Source organism: Henningerozyma blattae, chromosome 5 (genome assembly GCF_000315915.1).
Source record: "Henningerozyma blattae CBS 6284 chromosome 5, complete genome".
In the NCBI taxonomy this organism is placed as follows: Eukaryota; Fungi; Ascomycota; class Saccharomycetes; order Saccharomycetales; family Saccharomycetaceae; genus Henningerozyma; species Henningerozyma blattae.
The window spans coordinates 1,201,576-1,221,144 of NC_020189.1; the positions used below are offsets into that span (position 1 = coordinate 1,201,576).

Consider the following 19,569-nt stretch of genomic DNA (forward strand, 5'->3'; position numbering starts at 1 on the left):
CACAGATCCATACCTACCAATATTAATACACACTATATACAACCATACATTACTTTATATAACCTCTAACTTCCAATGCTTCAGCTCATTACCCTAGAATTTCCTTTTCTAATATATTAAAATTTCCCAAAGAAGAATAACTTCCTTTACATCACGTGACAAAGTTTTTGATTTTCCTCGTTAGGAAATTTCCCATTCCGGGGTCAAATTGTAGAATTCAGCAACTCAGTGAAAAATTCCATCAGATTGAAATTTTCAAGGGTGCTCGGTTTGTTTTCCAGGAGACCAGAAGTGGAAGAAATATTGCATTGACCCTAGTAGTAAGGAAAACTCATCAATAAACAATGGATTAGATATAATTTGTTTAATGAATGCTTAGAATTAGTTTTTGAAAAAGTCAAATAAGAGCAATTGAATTAGATTGTTTTATAAAATTACTGTAGATCAGGCAAAACTCTTTATCAGACAAGCTATTTTGAATAATAAAATTTGAAAAATAATAGTTCTTAAAAACAAACAAACAGATAATCAAAAAATATATAAAAAAAATTAAAAAAAAAAAATAATTAAAAACGATTGAACGCCAAAACAAAACAAAACAATAATCATGCCTCAGTCTAATGATGTTGAACAGACTCCTCAGTCTGCTGATTCCGTTAGTACCAGCGAGGCTTTTTCAAAAGAGACCGGATACTCCCTCGAGTAAACACAATCCTGACAGTAGAACCGATAGTAATGATACAAATGGGACAAAGTCACATTCTTACAAGCAATTGGTCTCCGGGGTTGTTAACCACCCGCCTCTTCACCTTCTGCTATTTCGTCTGGAACCCAACTCATGATTTGTCTAACTCTGACAACATGAGCAGTGAGGAAATTTTTGAAAAACCAAACAAATCTCGTCCTCATTCAGCCTCAAAGGCCTCTACTACTCATATATCTACCCACTCTCATTCTAATTCCAAAATGGATACTTCTCGTCCTCGCTCTACCTCGAAAGTGTCAGGTTCTACCAGTCCTCCTCCTGCTACTTCAAAAATCTCGTCAAAGAATGAAACTTTACATCCTATAGAAAGTGTTGCACTATCTATGAATACTGAAAAGGACTCCAATCGTAATACTTCTGAATTGCCTACCAAAACTTCATCTGCCCCTTTTGAGGACACACCTTTGCTTGATGAGGAGGAAAAGACCACTAAAAATTCCAAACCAATTAAAATGACTTCTACAGATTCATCTACCTTATACCCTTGGTCCAAAGTCGGTGTATTCCATCCAAGTGGTGTAGGAGCCCCTACTTCGAAAGATTCCAAAGTCATTAAAGCTTATATTTTGGAAAATTTTTACAATGATTTGTATTATAATGTTGCTACGGTCTTTGGTACTTGTTTCTTCTCTTGGGGGTTTGCCTATATTGGTATGTCATGGTGGTCCATTGGATTCATCTTCTTTTGCTCTGCTGCTGTTTATAACAATGAATACCGTCGTTTCAATAGAAACATTAGAGATGATTTACAAAGAGTTACTGTTCAAGAAACTTTAAGTGAAAGAACAGAAACTACTCTTTGGTTAAACTCCTTCTTATCTAAATTTTGGGTCATTTACATGCCTGTTCTTTCAAAGCAAGTTAAAGAGAGTGTCAACCCTACTTTAGCCGGTGTAGCTCCAGGTTATGGTATTGATGCCTTCTCTTTAGAAGAATTTACCTTGGGTTCAAAGGCTCCCGCCATTAGAGGCATCAAGACAAATACTAAAACAGGCAAGAAATTTGTTGAAATGGATTGGTCTTTTGCTTTTACTCCAAATGATGTTTCTGATATGACCCCAAAGGAGGTTGCTATTAAGGTCAATCCGAAGATTTCCTTGGGTGTCACCATTGGTAAAGGTGTTGTCTCCAAGACTGTTAGTGTTATTGTGGAAAATATTAATGTGGCAGGTAAATTACGCGTTGGCATTGAGTTTGGTACTATTTTCCCAAATATCAAGATCGTCTCGATACAATTACTAGAACCTCCATTAATTGACTTCGTCTTGAAACCAGTAGGTGGTGATACTTTAGGCTTGGATATCATGTCTTTCTTACCAGGTTTAAAGAGTACTGTTAAAAGTTTGATCGATTCTAATTTGGCGCCTATGTTATATGCTCCAAATAAGATGGATATTAATGTGGAAGATATCATGTCCGCTCAATCTAATGATGCAACTGGTGTATTGGCTGTCACTATCCACGATGCTGCAGCTTTAAAAAGCTCAGGATTTATTACAAATACTGTCGATCCTTATGTGACAATTTCTACTGAAAATAGTGTAAAAAATAATGAACCATCTGTAAAGACTAAAGTTATTAACGATTCAAAGTCTCCAAAATGGAATGAGACACATTATTTGACAGTTAATAGTTTACAACAAAAGTTATTTTTGAAATGTTTTGATTTTAATGATGTTCGTAGTGACACTTTAATTGGAGAATTAGAAATTACTTTAGAAGAATTACTTCAAGAAAATTCATTAGAAAATCAATCAACCGAATTATTAATTGGTACTCAACCTAAAGGCCAATTGAATTACTCTTTAAATTGGTTTCCTTGCATTCAAAAGAGTGAAGATAAAGTTGCCAAAGGTACCACTGACGATAAAAAGAAACTAGAATCTACAACTGAACAAAATAATCAAGAAGAAAATGATGCTTTCGACGATGTCGACGTTGGTATTATTAAATTCACTTTACAAAATATTAAATACTTGGATACTTCTGGAACTGTTACTGGCACGTTAAGTCCTTCTGCGGAACTATATTTGAATAATGAACTAGTCAAAAGTTATAGAACATTAAGAAGAATCAATGAACCTTCTTGGGGCGAAACAACTGAAATTTTCATCCCTTCAAAATCAAATTCTAAAATTAGAATAGATATCTTTGATCAAGGTATGAATGGTAAAGATCTGATATGTCAGTACAATGGCTCCTTGGAAGATATTTTGAACTCTCTATCCACAGGAAATGGCTTTATTAAAGGTTCTCCACAAGGTGAAATATATGTTGATGCTCAATGGAAACCTGTTACTGTCTCTACTAATTTCAGTGCTTCTACCACTGCCCGTGATCCTATTGGTTCTCTTAAATTGTTTGTCAAGGATGCCAATATTGCCGGCAGTTTAGCCGGTATTGGTGATATTGATCCTTATTTTACTGTTGCCGTTAATAGACATTTGAAATTCAAATCTCCTCATTTCACAGAGACGAGAACTCCAATTTTTAATAGAGAAGTTTTCATTCCTATTACTTCTGAAAATCAAAATATTACCCTTTCATTATTTGATTTTCAAGGTATCGGTGGTGATAGGTTTATTGGCCAGTATCAGATTACAGCAAATGAACTAATACAAAAAGATGAAAAGACTAATTTATTTTTACCTGTAACTAGAGCTCCAAAATTGACTAAAATTATTTTAAATGATAAACACAATTTGAAAACTGAGACCACAGTTACTTTAACTGTTCAATTTATTTCAACTGTTCCTGTTTATACAGTTGAAGAAGCCGAAGAAATTAATCTGTTAGAGGATGAGTTATCTGAAAAGAAGAGATTATTCCAAATTGAACAAGAAAAACTTAAAAAAGAGATGGATATGAAACCAAGTGAGTACGAACTTACCGAAATCGATAATCCATTCTATGCAGAGGAAAAGGCTATCAATAAAAAGAATAAGTTTGATTTATTACAATTAATGGAATTCAATTCAGGTATTTTATCTTTAAACTTTATTAGTGGTACGCTGGAAAAATCTTCATCATATTTACATGTTACGTTTGATGACTTTGCTTATCCAAGTTTCTCCTCTTTAAAGAGCCAGGGTACAAATTTGGTTCCAGAGACAGGCTCTGCTTTTATCCGTGATTTAAATAATAGTACTGCTCATTTCATTATTTCCAAGAAATTTATTGTTCAAGAAGCCTCCGATATTATCTCTCAAAATACTTTCAGAACATTAAGCTTGCTACAAAGTTCTCTTTCGAAACCTTTAAAATTAAAAGTTGGAAGCTCATATATTACTATTAAGTCAACATATAACCCAACTGCTGCTCCGTTAGATAGATCTGAATCAATCTTAGATACAGGTTATTTACACTTGAAAATTATTTCTGCTGAGGGATTAATGTCTGCTGATAGAAATGGAAAATCAGATCCATTTGCTCGTGTTTTTGTTGATGGCCGTAAAGCATTTAAAACAGAAGTTGTTAAAAAGACACTGTCACCTGTTTGGAATGCTACTGCCAAAATTGCAGTTCCATCAAGAAGATATTCTCAATTAGTTTTAGAAGTATTTGATTGGGATATGGCTGGTGATAACGAAGAATTGGGGTTAGTTGGTCTAGATATTGAAGAATTAGAACCAAATAGAGAATATCACTGGAACTTACCATTAAGTACCCAAGGTACAGTAAAGGTTAAGGGCAAATTCGTTCCAGAATACATTAAGGCTTCCTTGCAGGAAAATGCTTCATCTTCTGGTATTGCTGCGGTTCCATTAAAGAAAATCGGTACTTCTAATGTCTTATTGAAGAGCGGTGGTAATGTTGTTAATGCTGGTGTAGGTGGATTGCAATTTGGTGGTAAGATGTTGAAGAAAGGTGTAGGATTGGGTGGTGATATTGTTAAAAAGACAAAAAATGAAAATAGCTCACATACACATGAAAAGGGGCACGAAAAAGACACCACTAAGGAAAATATTGATAGTAACCATGACAGACCAGTTAAACCAACTCCTAGAAGATCTCTTTCTAAGAAGGGTGATGATAGCCATAAAAGGAGATCATTCTCTTTTATCCGCGACAGAATATCTAGTGACAGTAAGCCAGAAAAGACTCATGAGAGAAATTCTTCTGGAGCCTCTGAGGCAGTTTCTACAGAAGCCGCCCAATCAAAGAGTAAGAGAACATCATTTGAAAGACCATATCCTCATAGACACGCCTCAACTAGCCGTTCAGTTCATTCATCTCAGGAAAAAGCACCTTCATCTCCTAAAGTTAAACCACCTTCATCTCCTAAAATCAAAACTCCATCCTCACCTAAAGTAAAAACACCTTCGTCTCCTAGAATGAAGGTTCCTCACACAAAGACCCCGCAGACAGCTACTCAAGAGAAGGATTCTAACCAATCTCTAAAGAATACTGCTGAGTATGATCCTTCCATTCCGAATCAAGAATATGTCAAAGTTCCAGCCAACAGTTTAGCTAATAAACCTGAAACAACTGATAAGCAATCCGAACATGCTAATCACTACCATAAGGGTAATGGTGGAGTTGGTGGTGCAACCAATTCCGGATCACACCAAAGAAGTGTTTCAAGAGCAAGTAGTTTTGCTAGAACTTTAGCTCCAAACGGTACTTATGAGGGTGTAGTGAAAGTGATTGCCGCTGAAAAAGTTGCCAAGAATGTACAAATCAAAGTTTCATTAGCACAAGGTGGCCGTATGAAACCTTTATTCATGACAAAGACATTAAAAGCTGATGATAAAGGTGTTGTAGCCTTCAATGATGAAGGTAAATTCAAAGCTTCTCCAGAAGCCAATCTTGTATTTGGTGCCATTGCCCACCATAAATTCTCGAAGGATCGTGACATTGGTGTTGCTCAAATCAACTTAGATGATGAGCAAATCCAGCAAGAAAACAATATTGCCATCAAATTAGGGGATGGCCATGTTGTCGTTAAAGTTGATTATGGTGGAGAAGCTTTAAATACCCCCCCTCTTCCTGAGATTCCCCCAGAACATCGGTGAGATAATATACTAATTCTAATACTTAGTTTTGTTTTGTTTTTTTAAAAAAATTTTTTATTTCCATAAGTTTTCTAATTCTATATAGCTTATTTAGATATCTTCAGAGACAGATTCAGCTGTTACTAGTGTGGCTCTATAATCAATGACTATTCTAATATATTTTTCAACTTTCAATGCTAGAAAGTTATCCTTTACTTTAAGAATAATATATATAGGTTGACATTTTCTAAGCTGTACTCTACTATAGCCCAATATATACTCGGACACTATGAAATATTCTATAATAGCAAAGCACCAAACGCTATGGTCGCCTGCTAGATCGAAATATATGTATATAATAGATATAGATACAGATACAGATATGGATAGATTGGGAAATACTAAATAAAAAATTAACAATAAAATCCGGGTTATCTAAATATCACATGGAAGATTATTTAGGTTCAAATTAGATTTCGATTTTCAAATTAAATGTATTTCGAATCTGAACCGGGTAAATATTGAACCGAGGATATTTCCCACTACTTAAACTAAGATTCCGACCAAAATATCTGGAGTTCCTAATGTGATATTAGTCTAATTCTAAGGAGAATCTAATCATCCAACGAAGAGATAATAACATACTTTATAAGATTTTCGCAACAATTTTGGATTTGGATTTGGATTTGAATTTAAGCATTTATATAGATATCCTCATATTTACAGTTATTACCTTATTGCTTTCCATTTTTCACAATTTGAATATTTCAACAATTTTACCCCAAGAGGCAGATCGAGTATCCTTCGCTACAATATTTTCTATATATATTGCTTTCAATAGACCTAAGCAACAACATTATCGAAAACTCCTAAACTCCTGCTATCTAACCATATTTATTTTGTAATTTTGTTTAAAATAACCACATCCATATTGCACTTTATTTTGTTTATATTATAACAGAACAAGGCGATGTCTGAAGCTCCTGTTGCTCCATTAACTGAAGCGGCTGCTGCTGTCGAGTCATCTTCTGTTACAAATACTCCTTCTGCCGCGGGTACTCCAGAACCTGGTACTGCGGTAAAGAAAGAAAAGAAGAAGAAAGATAAGAAGAAGAAGGAGAAGAAGGAACCAAAGGATAGTGAGGAGACTCCTTCTAGCATTGAAGATAGTGCAGAAAAAGAAAGAAAAAAAACTAAGAAAAAGGATAAAAAACCTAAAGAAAAGAAGGAAAAGAAAAAGTCTTCTGAAGAATCTGTTTCTGCTACTTCAGATGTTTCTTCCAATACAGATCAATCTTCTGTAAATAAGGAAAAGAAAGATAAGAAAGACAAGAAAGACAAGAAAGAGAAGAAAGACAAGAAAGAGAATGAAGAGAATGAAGAGAATGAAGAGAAGGAAGAGAAGGAAGAGAAGGAAGAGAAGGAAGAGAAGGAAGAAAAAAAGGATAAGAAGGATAAGAAGGACAAGAAGGATAAGAAGGATAAGAAGGAAAAGAAGGAAAAGAAGGAAAAGAAGGAGAAGAAGGAAAGGAAGGAGAAGAAAGAAAAAAAAGAGAAGAAGGAAAAGAAAGAAAAAAAATCTAAGTCTGAATCTGAAACTTTTTCATCTGCAGCTTCTGCCGCTGCTTTCATTGACACCACTACTGACTCTACTAGTAACTCCAGTACCAATACTGGAATTATTATTCCAAATGAAACTTTTGATATTGAAAAAGTAGTGCCAAAACCAGAAGCTTCAGCTGAAATATCTGATGCTTACAGAGTTCATGCTCGTCCAGATTATGGTACTATTGGTACCAAAGTCGATGTCTTAACTAATCATGTTTTAATGTCTACTGGTGATGATGTTTTGGCAAAGCAAGGTGTCGTAGCTGATGATAAAATTGACCCTTGGTGGAAGAAGGCTTGGGTTTATACTTATCGTATCGATTTCAAACCTCCTGAAAAAAAGATACCACCTGGTAGGGGACCAAGAAGAGGTCCACCTCCACCACCACCAGAATTATCTAAGCCAAAAAGATACCAACTGATCGAATCGCTGTTCCATGAAGATGAAACATTATTTAGATACAAGGATCGTATTTCATTCAATGGTGAAGATTCTCTATGCTCGCATGTTCCACTAGAGGAGTTTACTTTATTTGATGGTTGTTGGGAAGTTTCAAATAAGCAACAAAAGAAGAAAACCGTTGCAAAGGAAGCTACTAGCGTTGCTTTAGAACCAGAATTGGAAGAACTAGTTTCACAAATCACTTTAAAATTTACTGGTAAAGTCTGTCTACGTGATATTTACAAAGGTACTATTGAACAAGATACCGATTTCCAAGAAACTAAGATGTCTGCCCCAGAAAAGACTATCCTATTAAACTTATTAGGTGCTAAATTACTAGGTTGTAATCCAAATGTTTTCCAATGCAACGGTAATAAATTTTTTATCTTCAATAAAAATAGTATATGTGCTAGATTTCAAGTAGGTGCTTATTTAATGCATGGTGTTTCTATTGCATTAAGAAATGTTTATGGTGCTATTACTTTGAATACAATCAATTTCACCTTACCATTTATTAAACATACGAAATATTTGCCAGGTGATCCAAAATTTAAAGAAGATGAACCTGAAATGTCATTTACAGTCATGGATTGGATCCTAGAATGTTATCATACAATTCAAGCTCAAAAGCAAAGACATTATATCGCTAAAGGTGTTCCAAGCATTAAAGAATTGAACTTCTTCGTTGAAAAAAATTTTGTTATTAAAGATTTAATCAAAGGATTGAAAGTGTACCGTCCATATATTAATTATAGTATTAATCCAGATGGTACTCCAAAGCCACCGAAGAAGAGACAATCTAAAGGTTGTGCTGGTTTTGCTCGTGAAACTGCCGATTCTTTAAAATTCAATACTACACCAAGTGGGATGCAAAAGAATGGCATTCCAAAACAAGGTGAAAAGGAAATTAAAGTTACTATCACTGAATATTTCCAAAAGAAATATGACATTAAATTAAAATATCCAGGCTTCAAATTGGTTACTTTAGGTTCTGATCCTGTCCCTGCTGAATGCTTGACTATTGTCCCTGGCCAAAAATTGAAGGGTCAAATCTCAGATGATGTTGCTATGATTAACTTTGCTGCTATTAGACCAGCGGAGAAATTTAGGATCATTTCTGATTTAGCTTTACCAATGATCAGAAATGCTTTAACTGACAAAGATACTGGCACAGCTCCTCACGACTCTCAATTTAACTTTATGAGGGTTCCATCACGTATCATTGATTCCCCTGTGATTCAATATAAGAAATCCATCGTTGAATATGTTGACAAACCTTATGGTACTACTGCCCAATTTACTAAAGAAGGCCATCAAGAATTAAAAGGTAATTGGAATATGGCGAAACATGAATTTATATCTACTGCTTATAAACCAATGGATTTGAGAGTTTTATATATTGACGATAAAGATGACAATCCAAGCTCTGCATTATTAGAAGAATTATTAAGATGCTTGAAAAAATTTGTCTCTGATGTTGCCACTGTTGGAGTCCATTTCAATTTAGCAGGCTCTCCAATTTTGGTATCTCAATTCACTGCTCCAATGAAAGTCTTTGAAGGTAGTGGTGGCCGTGGTGGCAGAGGTGGTCGTGGTGGCCGTGGTGGTCGAGGTGGTCGTGGCCGTGGTGGCTTCTCTCGTGCTCCACCTTCTTTTAGGCTGTCACCTGGTGAAGAAAAGATTAACCAATTATTATCATCCATTCCACCAAATTCGTATGTCCTGTATGTTTTATCTCGTGGTAACAATGATTCAGTTTATAACAGATTAAAATATGTGACAGACTTAAAATATGGTATTCTAAACAATTGTGTTGTTTGGAATAATTTCAGAAAAAATTCCATTCAGTACAATGTTAATGTTGCCATGAAAATTAATTTGAAGATGAAAGGTGTTAATCATTCCTTAGCTAAAGATCACATCATTGAATTGACTGATAATGAAGGATTACCATATATGATTGTGGGTGCAGATGTTACCCATTATCCTGAACTAGATGAGAGATCCATTTCCTCTCTTGTTGCATCGTTCGACGACAAATATGCTCAATTCCCAGGTGAATATTTGATGCAAGATAATGTTGGTGAAGAAATGATTACCAGAATTGGTTCCTTGGCATATGGTAGATTGAAAAAATATCAAGAGCATAATAACGGTAAACTGCCTAACTCTATCTTATTTTACAGAGATGGGGTTTCTGAAGGTCAATTTTCTCAGTTGGTACAAATTGAAGTTAAAGGCTTGAAGGAAGGTTTAAGAAAAGCTGGTTCTCAATTGTTGGGTGGTAAGAAATACGATCCTAAATTATCCACTATTGCCGTCGTTAAGAGAAACCAAATTAGATTTATGCCTCTACAAGAAAATGCCGTCAATGAGAAGGCTGAAATAGCGGCTGTTCAATCTATGGGTAATGTAATGCCAGGTACTGTGGTTGATCGTGGTGTTACTTCTAATGCACATTTTGATTTTTTCTTGCAATCTCAACAAGCTCTAAAAGGTACAGGTGTTCCAGGTCATTATTGGTGTGTATATGATGAGAATATGTTAACATCTGATAAATTACAGTCCATAACTCACTCTCTATGTTACATCTTTGGCAGATCAAGTACCAGTGTAAAGGTTGCCTCTCCAGTATATTACGCAGATTTACTATGTGACCGTGCCGCTAGATTCTTTAAAGCAAACTATGATATTGCTAAGAATGAATTTGACAAAATTAAGAAGAACAGGGATGACTGCCCTCCATCTAACTTATTATTACCTCCACCTAAAGATCAAGTTAAGAACGTTATGTACTATATTTGAGTTATCATCACTTCATCACTGGAACTCATTGTTGACTAGAAATCTATTATTGCTCGTTTTTCTATAATTATTTATACCTTCATACATTATAAATCATGTTCACGTTCCTTTTGTTTCATTTTGAATCTTTGTTTTTGAAGGTTAATATGCAACTTAAGTAAATATATAGAAAAAAAATTCTTAAAAAGTATCCATAGGAGAGTAACATTACATGATTATTCATTTTTGTCCTATAATATTTCTGTGTAGTCAAGTTAGTTTTTCCATGTCCTTGGATAGATGATAAGCCTAATATGGCTCATTTTTTATTTTCTATTCTTTTATGATGGTGAATAAATAAAATGTATCCAACATTCTTGTATATTTTTAATTACTAACAAATTGTTTTTTTGTATTATACTTTGTAAGTTTCTTTTTGTTTTATCTTTTTTTCTAAGGTTACACTAACACTGCCCTTTTTTTGAACTTTTAATATCAATACTTTAACTACCACAACTTAACTTTGCAGCAGAGCCTATAATCAAAAAAGATACATTAATACTACGTTGAGGAATATTGTAAAACGATATCTGAATCATTTTGGGGCCAAGAAAATATGGTAAGACAAAAATAAAAGAAAGAGTATAAAAAATAATAATCTTAGGGGAAAAATAACTTTTAATGTGAGAACTTGAGATGGTGATCATAATAGGAATATTTTTTGAGTATTATTGAAGTAATTACAATTTCGTTCTTTTCTTTGAAGTTCGAAAGGTTAGACATTACCGACAAGGGCTGTCAACAAAGAAAGAAAAGTATTTGAAATGATCTGTTTAGATAACTTCAGAAGAATGATTTTGGTACAATTACAAGATAACAAAGTTTTTTATATATGTGTTAAATAGAGTTGGCACAACACTTGTATGGGATTTATAAAATAATGGAGTATCAACGTAGTACCATGATGCCTTATTATGAGAGTTATATCTTATCTAGTTGACACATATAAAGAATACTTATTTATGTCTCAACTCTATCAAATTTCTTTTTTTACTGACTGCTTGTTTTACAATCTTATATCTTAACCCATTTTTGTTTAATCATTTGTGTTGACAATATTTGCTAAAAAAAAAGTTGACAATTTAGGCTATCAGCAAAGAAAAGGGTTGTAGAAGTAAAAAGATATAAGGAAGAAATAGTGTCTGGGGTAAGGGGAGACACTATGATGAGTTAGTAACAGAGAGATATAATGCTTTAGAATGTTCAGTTAACTCAAATAATGCAATCATAGAAAATATTAGCTCAATTTGGTTAGAAATAGCTAGTTATAAAGGAAATAGAAAGATAATCCTGGTCTTGTTTTATTTTATTTTGCTTGGGTGGGTATTTTTCCAAAAAAAGGAACTAAAAGAGGAGGATTCAGAGAGAAGATCAGAGCATATTACTGCCCTTTATATACATGAGAATTAGGTGTAATGAGTATGAAAACGATGGTAAGTGTGTTTCAGGGGGTTCCCTAAATAGGGTGGCGCTATTTTTGAATAAAGTGGATGGATTGGTCTTAGTAGTCTGTGTGTCTAGTGTAGTTGGATTCAAGTATTTTATTCTTGGTACTGTACCAACAACAATAACACCAACAACTGTTGTAGACATATTCTAAGTATATCAAATGTTAACTAAGCAATATAATAAAAAGTAATGTTGTCAAGTCTAAACTATAAGCAAAGCAATCACACAATCTTATGACTACGAATCATACAATCACACAGTCGTGCGTTTAGGCAACTATAAGACTATGGGTCATAATGTTATGTACTCAAGCAATTGTGCAATTGCTTGAGAGTTAATAAACTAATATTCAGGATAAATAGTTCTATTTGATAAAGTATAAATAGGGCAGTTTATCCATCAAGAACTCCTAAGTTTAGAGTTCTTTTATATTAATTTTATAGTTAAAAAGAAAAAAAATAAGTTATTATTTAAGTACAAATAGTACTCTAGTATTAGTGAAAAGCCAATAACTAATACAAGTTTATCTAAGTCCATAATTATCTATTGAACAAAAATGATTATTACAACGACTATTATATAATCATCTGGATAGTATTTTACAGATGACTATAACCCTGATTATTCTTATAACTATAACTTACTTATCTTATTCTGTGTAATTCTATATAGATGTCTCATGGGCATCGCTTTATATACAAGCGAGTTTACGCGTCACAACATGTTGACGCGAAGGTCTCTGATTTAGTTAGGGCTTGTAAGCTCCTAACCCTTGACACAGTGTACTGACAGTATCACTATGTCACAAAAATCTGTTGTAATACGAGACTGACAGGACAAGGATGGTGTTTCAGAGTTCGGATGGTACTGAGATCAGTAGTTACAGGTTGTATTACACAAGATTATTGTGTCTCCCCTTGGTCCTTCCTTTATAGTATATAATAGTATATTGATCTATACATGCTCCTTATATACTTCTTTAGAGCTGGACAGTTCTAGGTGCATAGTTACAAGATGCGGTACACTCATTGAAACCTGGGTGTCATTCTTACTAATAGATGTACGAGATGAACCAGAAGTGGGTGCAGATTCAGCGGTTACAGTTGATGTTCCACGCCTGCTGAATAGTTGTTTCTCAGCTGTGGTCAGTTGCTCTGTCCTCTCTCGAGGCTTCTCTTGTACTGATTTTTTGTAAGTATTACGTGAAAGTCGACGGCACTTAGACGGTTTTACAACACGATAACGTATTTGAAGGGCGTGTGGTCTAGAGGTATGATTCTCGCTTTGGGTTGATATAATACAAAAATGCGAGAGGCCCTGGGTTCAATTCCCAGCTCGCCCCTATATTTTTGAATTGTATTTGGTTTGTCACATAGTGTGAGCTATTTTAGTCACGTGTATAAACCAAGATCACGTGATAACGGAATGGACATGTAGATTAACAAGTAAGTGAATCATGAACATAAATTCTATTTAAGAATCTAAAGCTAAAAGAATAAACTAGAGGGCTAAGATGGAACAAAGAGGTAAGAATCAGAAAACAAAAAGGACGAAATACAAAAGATGGAAGTGTATAGTGAACAAATCGGAACGTAATAATAATAATATTTAACTTACATAGGCTCATGTATATAGTTGTATAGTTTAATAAACAGTTGGTATTAAACTAGCAGCCAAAAAGATATACTACTGGGAGTAGCAAAGCATAAAATTGTTACATGGTTAAAGTCACGTGATATAGATATTTCTTCATAGCCTTTATTCATGCCGTAGTTTTAGCAATTACATTAGTAGATATTATCTAAGCAGTTGTCCAATAATTATCTTTATTCCACAATTTTTTCTTTTTTATTTCTATGAAAGATGTTCTTTTTTATTTTTTTTTACCTATAGAAGCAAAAATACAAACAAATAGACCCTGGCTAAGAGTTTAAATGACATTTTTGAAACAACAAAGAAAAATTATTTATCTATCATTCATATTGTACTTAGTATGTGTTTTTTTGAAGGATAAACGTGGCTGTCAGATATTTGCAATAATTTCCATTATTAATATGTGGCGCAGTGATTTTTGAAGTTACGTGATGACTTTCTATTCAGATGAGATGAGATCTACAAGAATATATAAACACGAAGTTGAAAAGTTTTCACTATGACCAAGATATATAGAGAAAAGAAAGAAACGAAAAGTATCAACAAGAGTGATCTGGAAATCTGGAAACTAATATTATTATATATTACTTATCTAGATACATTACATACCAATCAAATTATATAGTCCTTTAAGTTAAAGACTTCATTGTTGTTATCACTCAGGAATTAGTACAAGTAACTATCGAAGATAGAAGGCGTAATAATTACTGATAGAGAACAAGCAAAAAAAATATTACATTTGACAAAAATTGTACATCACGTGACTGTAATTTATTTACAATTCAGTCTTAACGTAATTTTATTTAATTATTAAAATAACAAAAACTCATTTGTCCTTAATATAAGTAGAACTAAGTGACTTATAACAGTCTTAGATATATCGATAAATCTTGTTACCTATTATAGATATTATTTGAATAATCAGTTATATGGCGGCTACTCGGAAATTTCGTTGACGCGGAATATAAAATAGAAAAAAAATTGGATTACTAGGACAACAGGAAAATCCTCTTAACTTTCTTTTATTCTAAACTTAAGTTCAATATTACTTAGGAGTTTTCAAGAGCCAATCAAAATATAGCACAAGCTCAAGAAACTTCTATCATTTCCACATAATCGATTAGTGTTAGCCTTCATTTTCTTTTGTCAAGAGTTTCATTTTTGAGATTTTCGTAGGCATTCAAATAGCTGCTTTTAGGGTTTAATTGAATTCCACAAACATTCCGTGATCTAATATAATTCCTATTGTAATTAGAGAGATCAATATAGTTTAAATCCTTCTATCTCTATTCATTGAAATAATATTTTGAAAAATATTACTCAGTGGATTTAAAGAATCCTTTATACTTCTGTGTTTCCCACGTGACTTTCTCTGACTAATTTAATTTTTTGTTGGATACGTAGGATCTCGTAAAGAGTACAGCCGTAGTATCCGGATAAAGCCTATTCAGAAAACCATCTCCTACTAACTTAATCCTTTAAAGGAAATTAACTGCAAAATAATTACTGCTGGATAACACCGTTAGAGCAGCTAAGTGGATTAATTGAAAAATTGGCTAATTGAAATCATTTAATTGTTGCTCAATATTTGTGTCTTAGTGCAAATTACTTACTAAGGACGAAAGTGTGAATAGAAAGGACAAATTATTGTGTCGAGATTGTTTCTGTCATTGACGTTATTTAATTAGTGATCGTCCTGGAAAAGACGAAAAAAAAAAGATCACATATCATCATACTTTGATTCTCCTTCGTTTACCTTTTAACGACGCTAAACGATAGTACCGAAAAAACTCAAATACCGTTTACATATTTTTTCACTTATTTGGCAAATTACCAAAGTAACTCCATATTTTTTTTAATTTTGACATCGAATATTTAAAGGCAAATTTACTACCAGTGGTTGGAATTTTTAAATTGAATATAATTGGATTAGATTGGATTTGATTGAATTGAATTAGATTGTAAAATAAATCGAATTTTGTTAGTAGCTATAAAAAAAAAATAAATATTAAAGTAATATTGCCATTACAAGATACATCATTACTTATTAGACAAACTCTTGACTTTTGTTTTTGAATACTTTCAGAATATAAAATTACGGTTTAAATTTTAAGCAATAAAACATAATAAGAATTTTGCCCCTATTTGTTTTGTTTTTTTATTTTTTTTTTAGATCTTCATCAGTATATTCCAAATATTGTTTTAATCTTTCCCTTTTAATAATAATATACACTTTTAGTCGAAGTTACGACTCTAACTAAACAATTTATTTATTTTAAAAAAAATCACCAATAGCGTCGTTTTACTAAATTAACGAAAAAATTAAAATAATAAAAAAAAAATAAGAAATTATAATACAAAACAGTAAAATGAATCTAAATTTAGTAGAATTTATTAGTCCGTTGACAACATTATGTGCTCACTCTGCTAAATTTTCGGCAAGGTATCCAATACATGTAATATTAGTATCTTTATTATTTTTTGCTGCTACATATTTATCAGTCATTCAATACTACTTTGATGGATGGAAATTAGATTCCACAAGTATATTTGCCTCCCCTCTACCAGATCTGGATTTCTTTTTTGATGATTGCACACATTATTGTAGAAAACCATATTCAAATATCTGGAATGTCTTGGAAACAGAAGATGCCCGTTCAATGATATCCTTGCCAAACCATTATTATTTGTTAAACTTACAATTTAAAACAAATTCTAAAGATTCTAAATCATTAAATTCAATTTCATTCGCTAATGATACTACAACTTTCCCCGAATTAAACGGCTTAATTTTTGATTCAAACGATCATAAATATCTATTACAACAAGAACCAAATATCCCATTTGAATTGATTTCTTCTGATGGTAAAAAATGGAGGCTAGTTGACAATGGCGTTCATTTCTTTGAGCTCCAACACTTGGCCTTATCATTATACAATAATTTTATTTCAAGAATTCAAAGTTCAAAATCATTTGATATATTTATTATTGGTTCTGCATACATGATGGTCGTATTCACCGTTTATAAATTATTCCGTGAAATGAATAAAATTGGTTCAAAGTTTTCATTAAGTTTAGCTACAATGACAAATTCGGCGTGTGCATTATTCTTAGCGTTATATTCAACTCAATATATTACGAAAACACCTGTTTCTGCCTTAAGTTTAATCGAGGGGTTACCATTTTTAGTAGTAACATTTGGCTTTAAACATCAAGTTAATATGGCCAGGTATACTCTTGGTCAATTTAAAAGAATTGGATTATCTAAGAAAAGTACACCAGAAAGAATTGTATTTGATGCCATTAAAGCCGAAGGGTCAAGCTTTATTTATGAACATTTGCTATCAATCGTTGCCTTTGTTGGATGTACGCTTTATGCATCACATTTGGAGGCTTTGAAAAATTTCTGCATTTTATGTTCATTCATTGCAACTTACGAAGTATTATTTACAATGACTCTTTATTCTGCCGTGTTATCATTAAAATTAGAAATCGATATTATCCATAGATCAACTGTTATCAAACAAGCTTTAGAAGAAGATGGTATCATCCCAATGACAGCTGATTTAGTATTTGGAGCTGAAAATACTTCAAAGAATTCTAAGTTAAAATCTAATTTTGCAGTTTATTTTATTAAAGGTGCATTAACGATATTATTTTTGGGTATTAACCTTTATAATTTTGGATTAAGATGGGCATCACAAACTGTTAATTTTTTCTATAATAATCCATCACCTGTGATTTCTTTACCAGAATTCATCCAGACTTCTAGCATAAGTATTTTAGATGAAACTGTGCTGATATCTGTAACCCCAGTTCAGTACTATCAACAATTAAATATGTATCATATGGTCGAAGATGGATTAATATTATTACTAAGATATTTCAGTATTGCAATTAGTGATCGTCTGGTTAGTAAAGTCTTAATATTTTTATTAATTATTAGTTTAGCAACCAACATCTCCTTATTAAACGCAACTAGGATTCATACAAAATATACTGCAGCCGAACTTAATAAGAAGAAGACTGATTCCAATAATTTCAAGAGTCTAAAGAGTAATTCATCAAATTTATCAAGTGAAGAATCTGAAGAAGATACCAATAACAGTACTAGTAATAATTCTAGTATTAGCAACAGTACTAAAGCAACAGACAACAAGATCGGCTCAACCAAACAGAAAAAGAAAAACACTAAGAAATCTGGTAATAATAACATCAATAAAAGTGATAAAAAACTTGAAACAAAATCCATTACTGATGATGAAGCTGATGATGATTATTCTGAGGTTACAATTGATAATTTAGAAACTTACACTCGACCATTAACTGAACTACAAGAATTAATGAAGAGTGGTGAAGCGCATACATTGAAAAATAAAGAAGTTGTTTCATTAGTTGTTAAAGGTAAAATGCCATTATATGCGTTAGAAAAACAATTAAAAGATTCTACTAGAGCTGTTAAAGTTCGTCGTCAAGCTATTTCATTATTATCTGATTCTTCTGTCTTATTATCAGAAAGGTTACCATACAAATATTATGATTATGATAGAGTTCTTGGAGCTTGTTGTGAGAATGTTATTGGATATATGCCAATTCCAGTTGGTATCATTGGCCCCTTAATTATTGATGACATATCATATCATATTCCTATGGCCACTACAGAAGGTTGTTTAGTTGCTTCTGCTATGCGTGGTTGCAAAGCTATAAATGCAGGTGGAGGTGTTACTTCAGTATTAACTAAAGATGGTATGACAAGAGGACCATGTGTTAGATTTCCATCATTGAAGAGGGCTGGTGCCTGTAAGTTGTGGTTAGATTCTGAAGAAGGACAAAACAAAGTTAAAAAAGAATTTAACTCTACGTCAAGATTTGCTAGATTACAGCATATTCAAACAGCTTTAGCAGGAAATTTATTATTTATTAGATTTAGAACGACTACTGGTGATGCTATGGGTATGAATATGATTTCTAAAGGTGTGGAATTTTCTTTAAAGAAAATGATAGATGAATTTGGTTGGGATGATATGGAGGTGATATCTGTTTCTGGTAATTATTGTACTGATAAGAAACCTGCTGCTATCAATTGGATCGAAGGGCGTGGTAAAAGTATTGTAGCAGAATCAATCATTCCTAAGGATGTTGTTGAAAAAGTATTAAAAAGTAATGTCAAGGCGCTAGTTGAATTAAACGTTTCTAAGAATTTGGTTGGTTCAGCAATGGCTGGCTCTGTAGGTGGGTTTAATGCCCATGCTGCCAATTTGGTTACTGCAGTATTTTTAGCATTAGGTCAAGATCCAGCTCAAAACATCGAAAGTTCTAACTGTATTACATTAATGAATGAGACATTAGAAGGTGATTTGAATATTAGTGTTTCAATGCCATCTATCGAGGTCGGTACTCTCGGTGGTGGTACCATCTTGGAACCACAAGGTTCTATGTTGGACATGCTGGGGGTCAGAGGCCCACACCCTACTAACCCTGGTGCCAACGCTGGACAATTAGCAAAAATCGTTGCATCTGTGGTATTGGCTGGTGAGTTATCTCTGTGCTCTGCTTTGGCTGCAGGTCACTTAGTTCAAAGTCATATGACTCATAATCGTGCCAAACCGGCTACTGCCGCTAATGGTTCTGCCCCTGCCCCTGCTCCTGCTGCCATTAACAACGAAGAACTTACCCGTTTGAAGGAAGGCTCCGTGACTTGTATTAAATCTTAAATGCACAAATTGTGCACCTTCCACCCCCCTTTGCATTATATACACGCTCATTTTATACCATTTATTAAATTCATAAGTTTATCTAGCTATAATTACATT

At 33.2% G+C, this 19,569-nt stretch overlaps 3 protein-coding genes and 1 non-coding gene across 4 annotated transcripts; all 4 read left to right on the forward strand.

The window, feature by feature from the left end:
- Positions 1-735: 735 nt before the first annotated feature.
- On the forward strand, positions 736-5,781 carry TBLA0E04720 (uncharacterized protein; the record flags this gene model as incomplete). The annotated part of the gene is made up of 1 exon (XM_004180995.1): positions 736-5,781. The coding sequence occupies one exon, from the start codon at positions 736-738 to the stop codon at positions 5,779-5,781; it is 5,046 nt and encodes a 1,681-aa protein (XP_004181043.1).
- Positions 5,782-6,730: 949 nt separating this feature from the next.
- TBLA0E04730 (uncharacterized protein) lies at positions 6,731-10,615 on the forward strand (the record flags this gene model as incomplete). The annotated part of the gene is made up of 1 exon (XM_004180996.1): positions 6,731-10,615. One exon carries the CDS (start codon positions 6,731-6,733, stop codon positions 10,613-10,615), a length of 3,885 nt encoding a protein of 1,294 aa, XP_004181044.1.
- A 2,741-nt stretch (positions 10,616-13,356) lies between these two features.
- On the forward strand, positions 13,357-13,445 carry TBLA0Etrna5P. The gene is given in 2 exon segments: positions 13,357-13,393; positions 13,409-13,445. It is a non-coding gene; the product is annotated as a tRNA-Pro (tRNA).
- Positions 13,446-16,125: 2,680 nt separating this feature from the next.
- Positions 16,126-19,470, forward strand: TBLA0E04740 (uncharacterized protein; the record flags this gene model as incomplete). The annotated part of the gene is made up of 1 exon (XM_004180997.1): positions 16,126-19,470. The coding sequence occupies one exon, from the start codon at positions 16,126-16,128 to the stop codon at positions 19,468-19,470; it is 3,345 nt and encodes a 1,114-aa protein (XP_004181045.1).
- Positions 19,471-19,569: the final 99 nt, after the last annotated feature.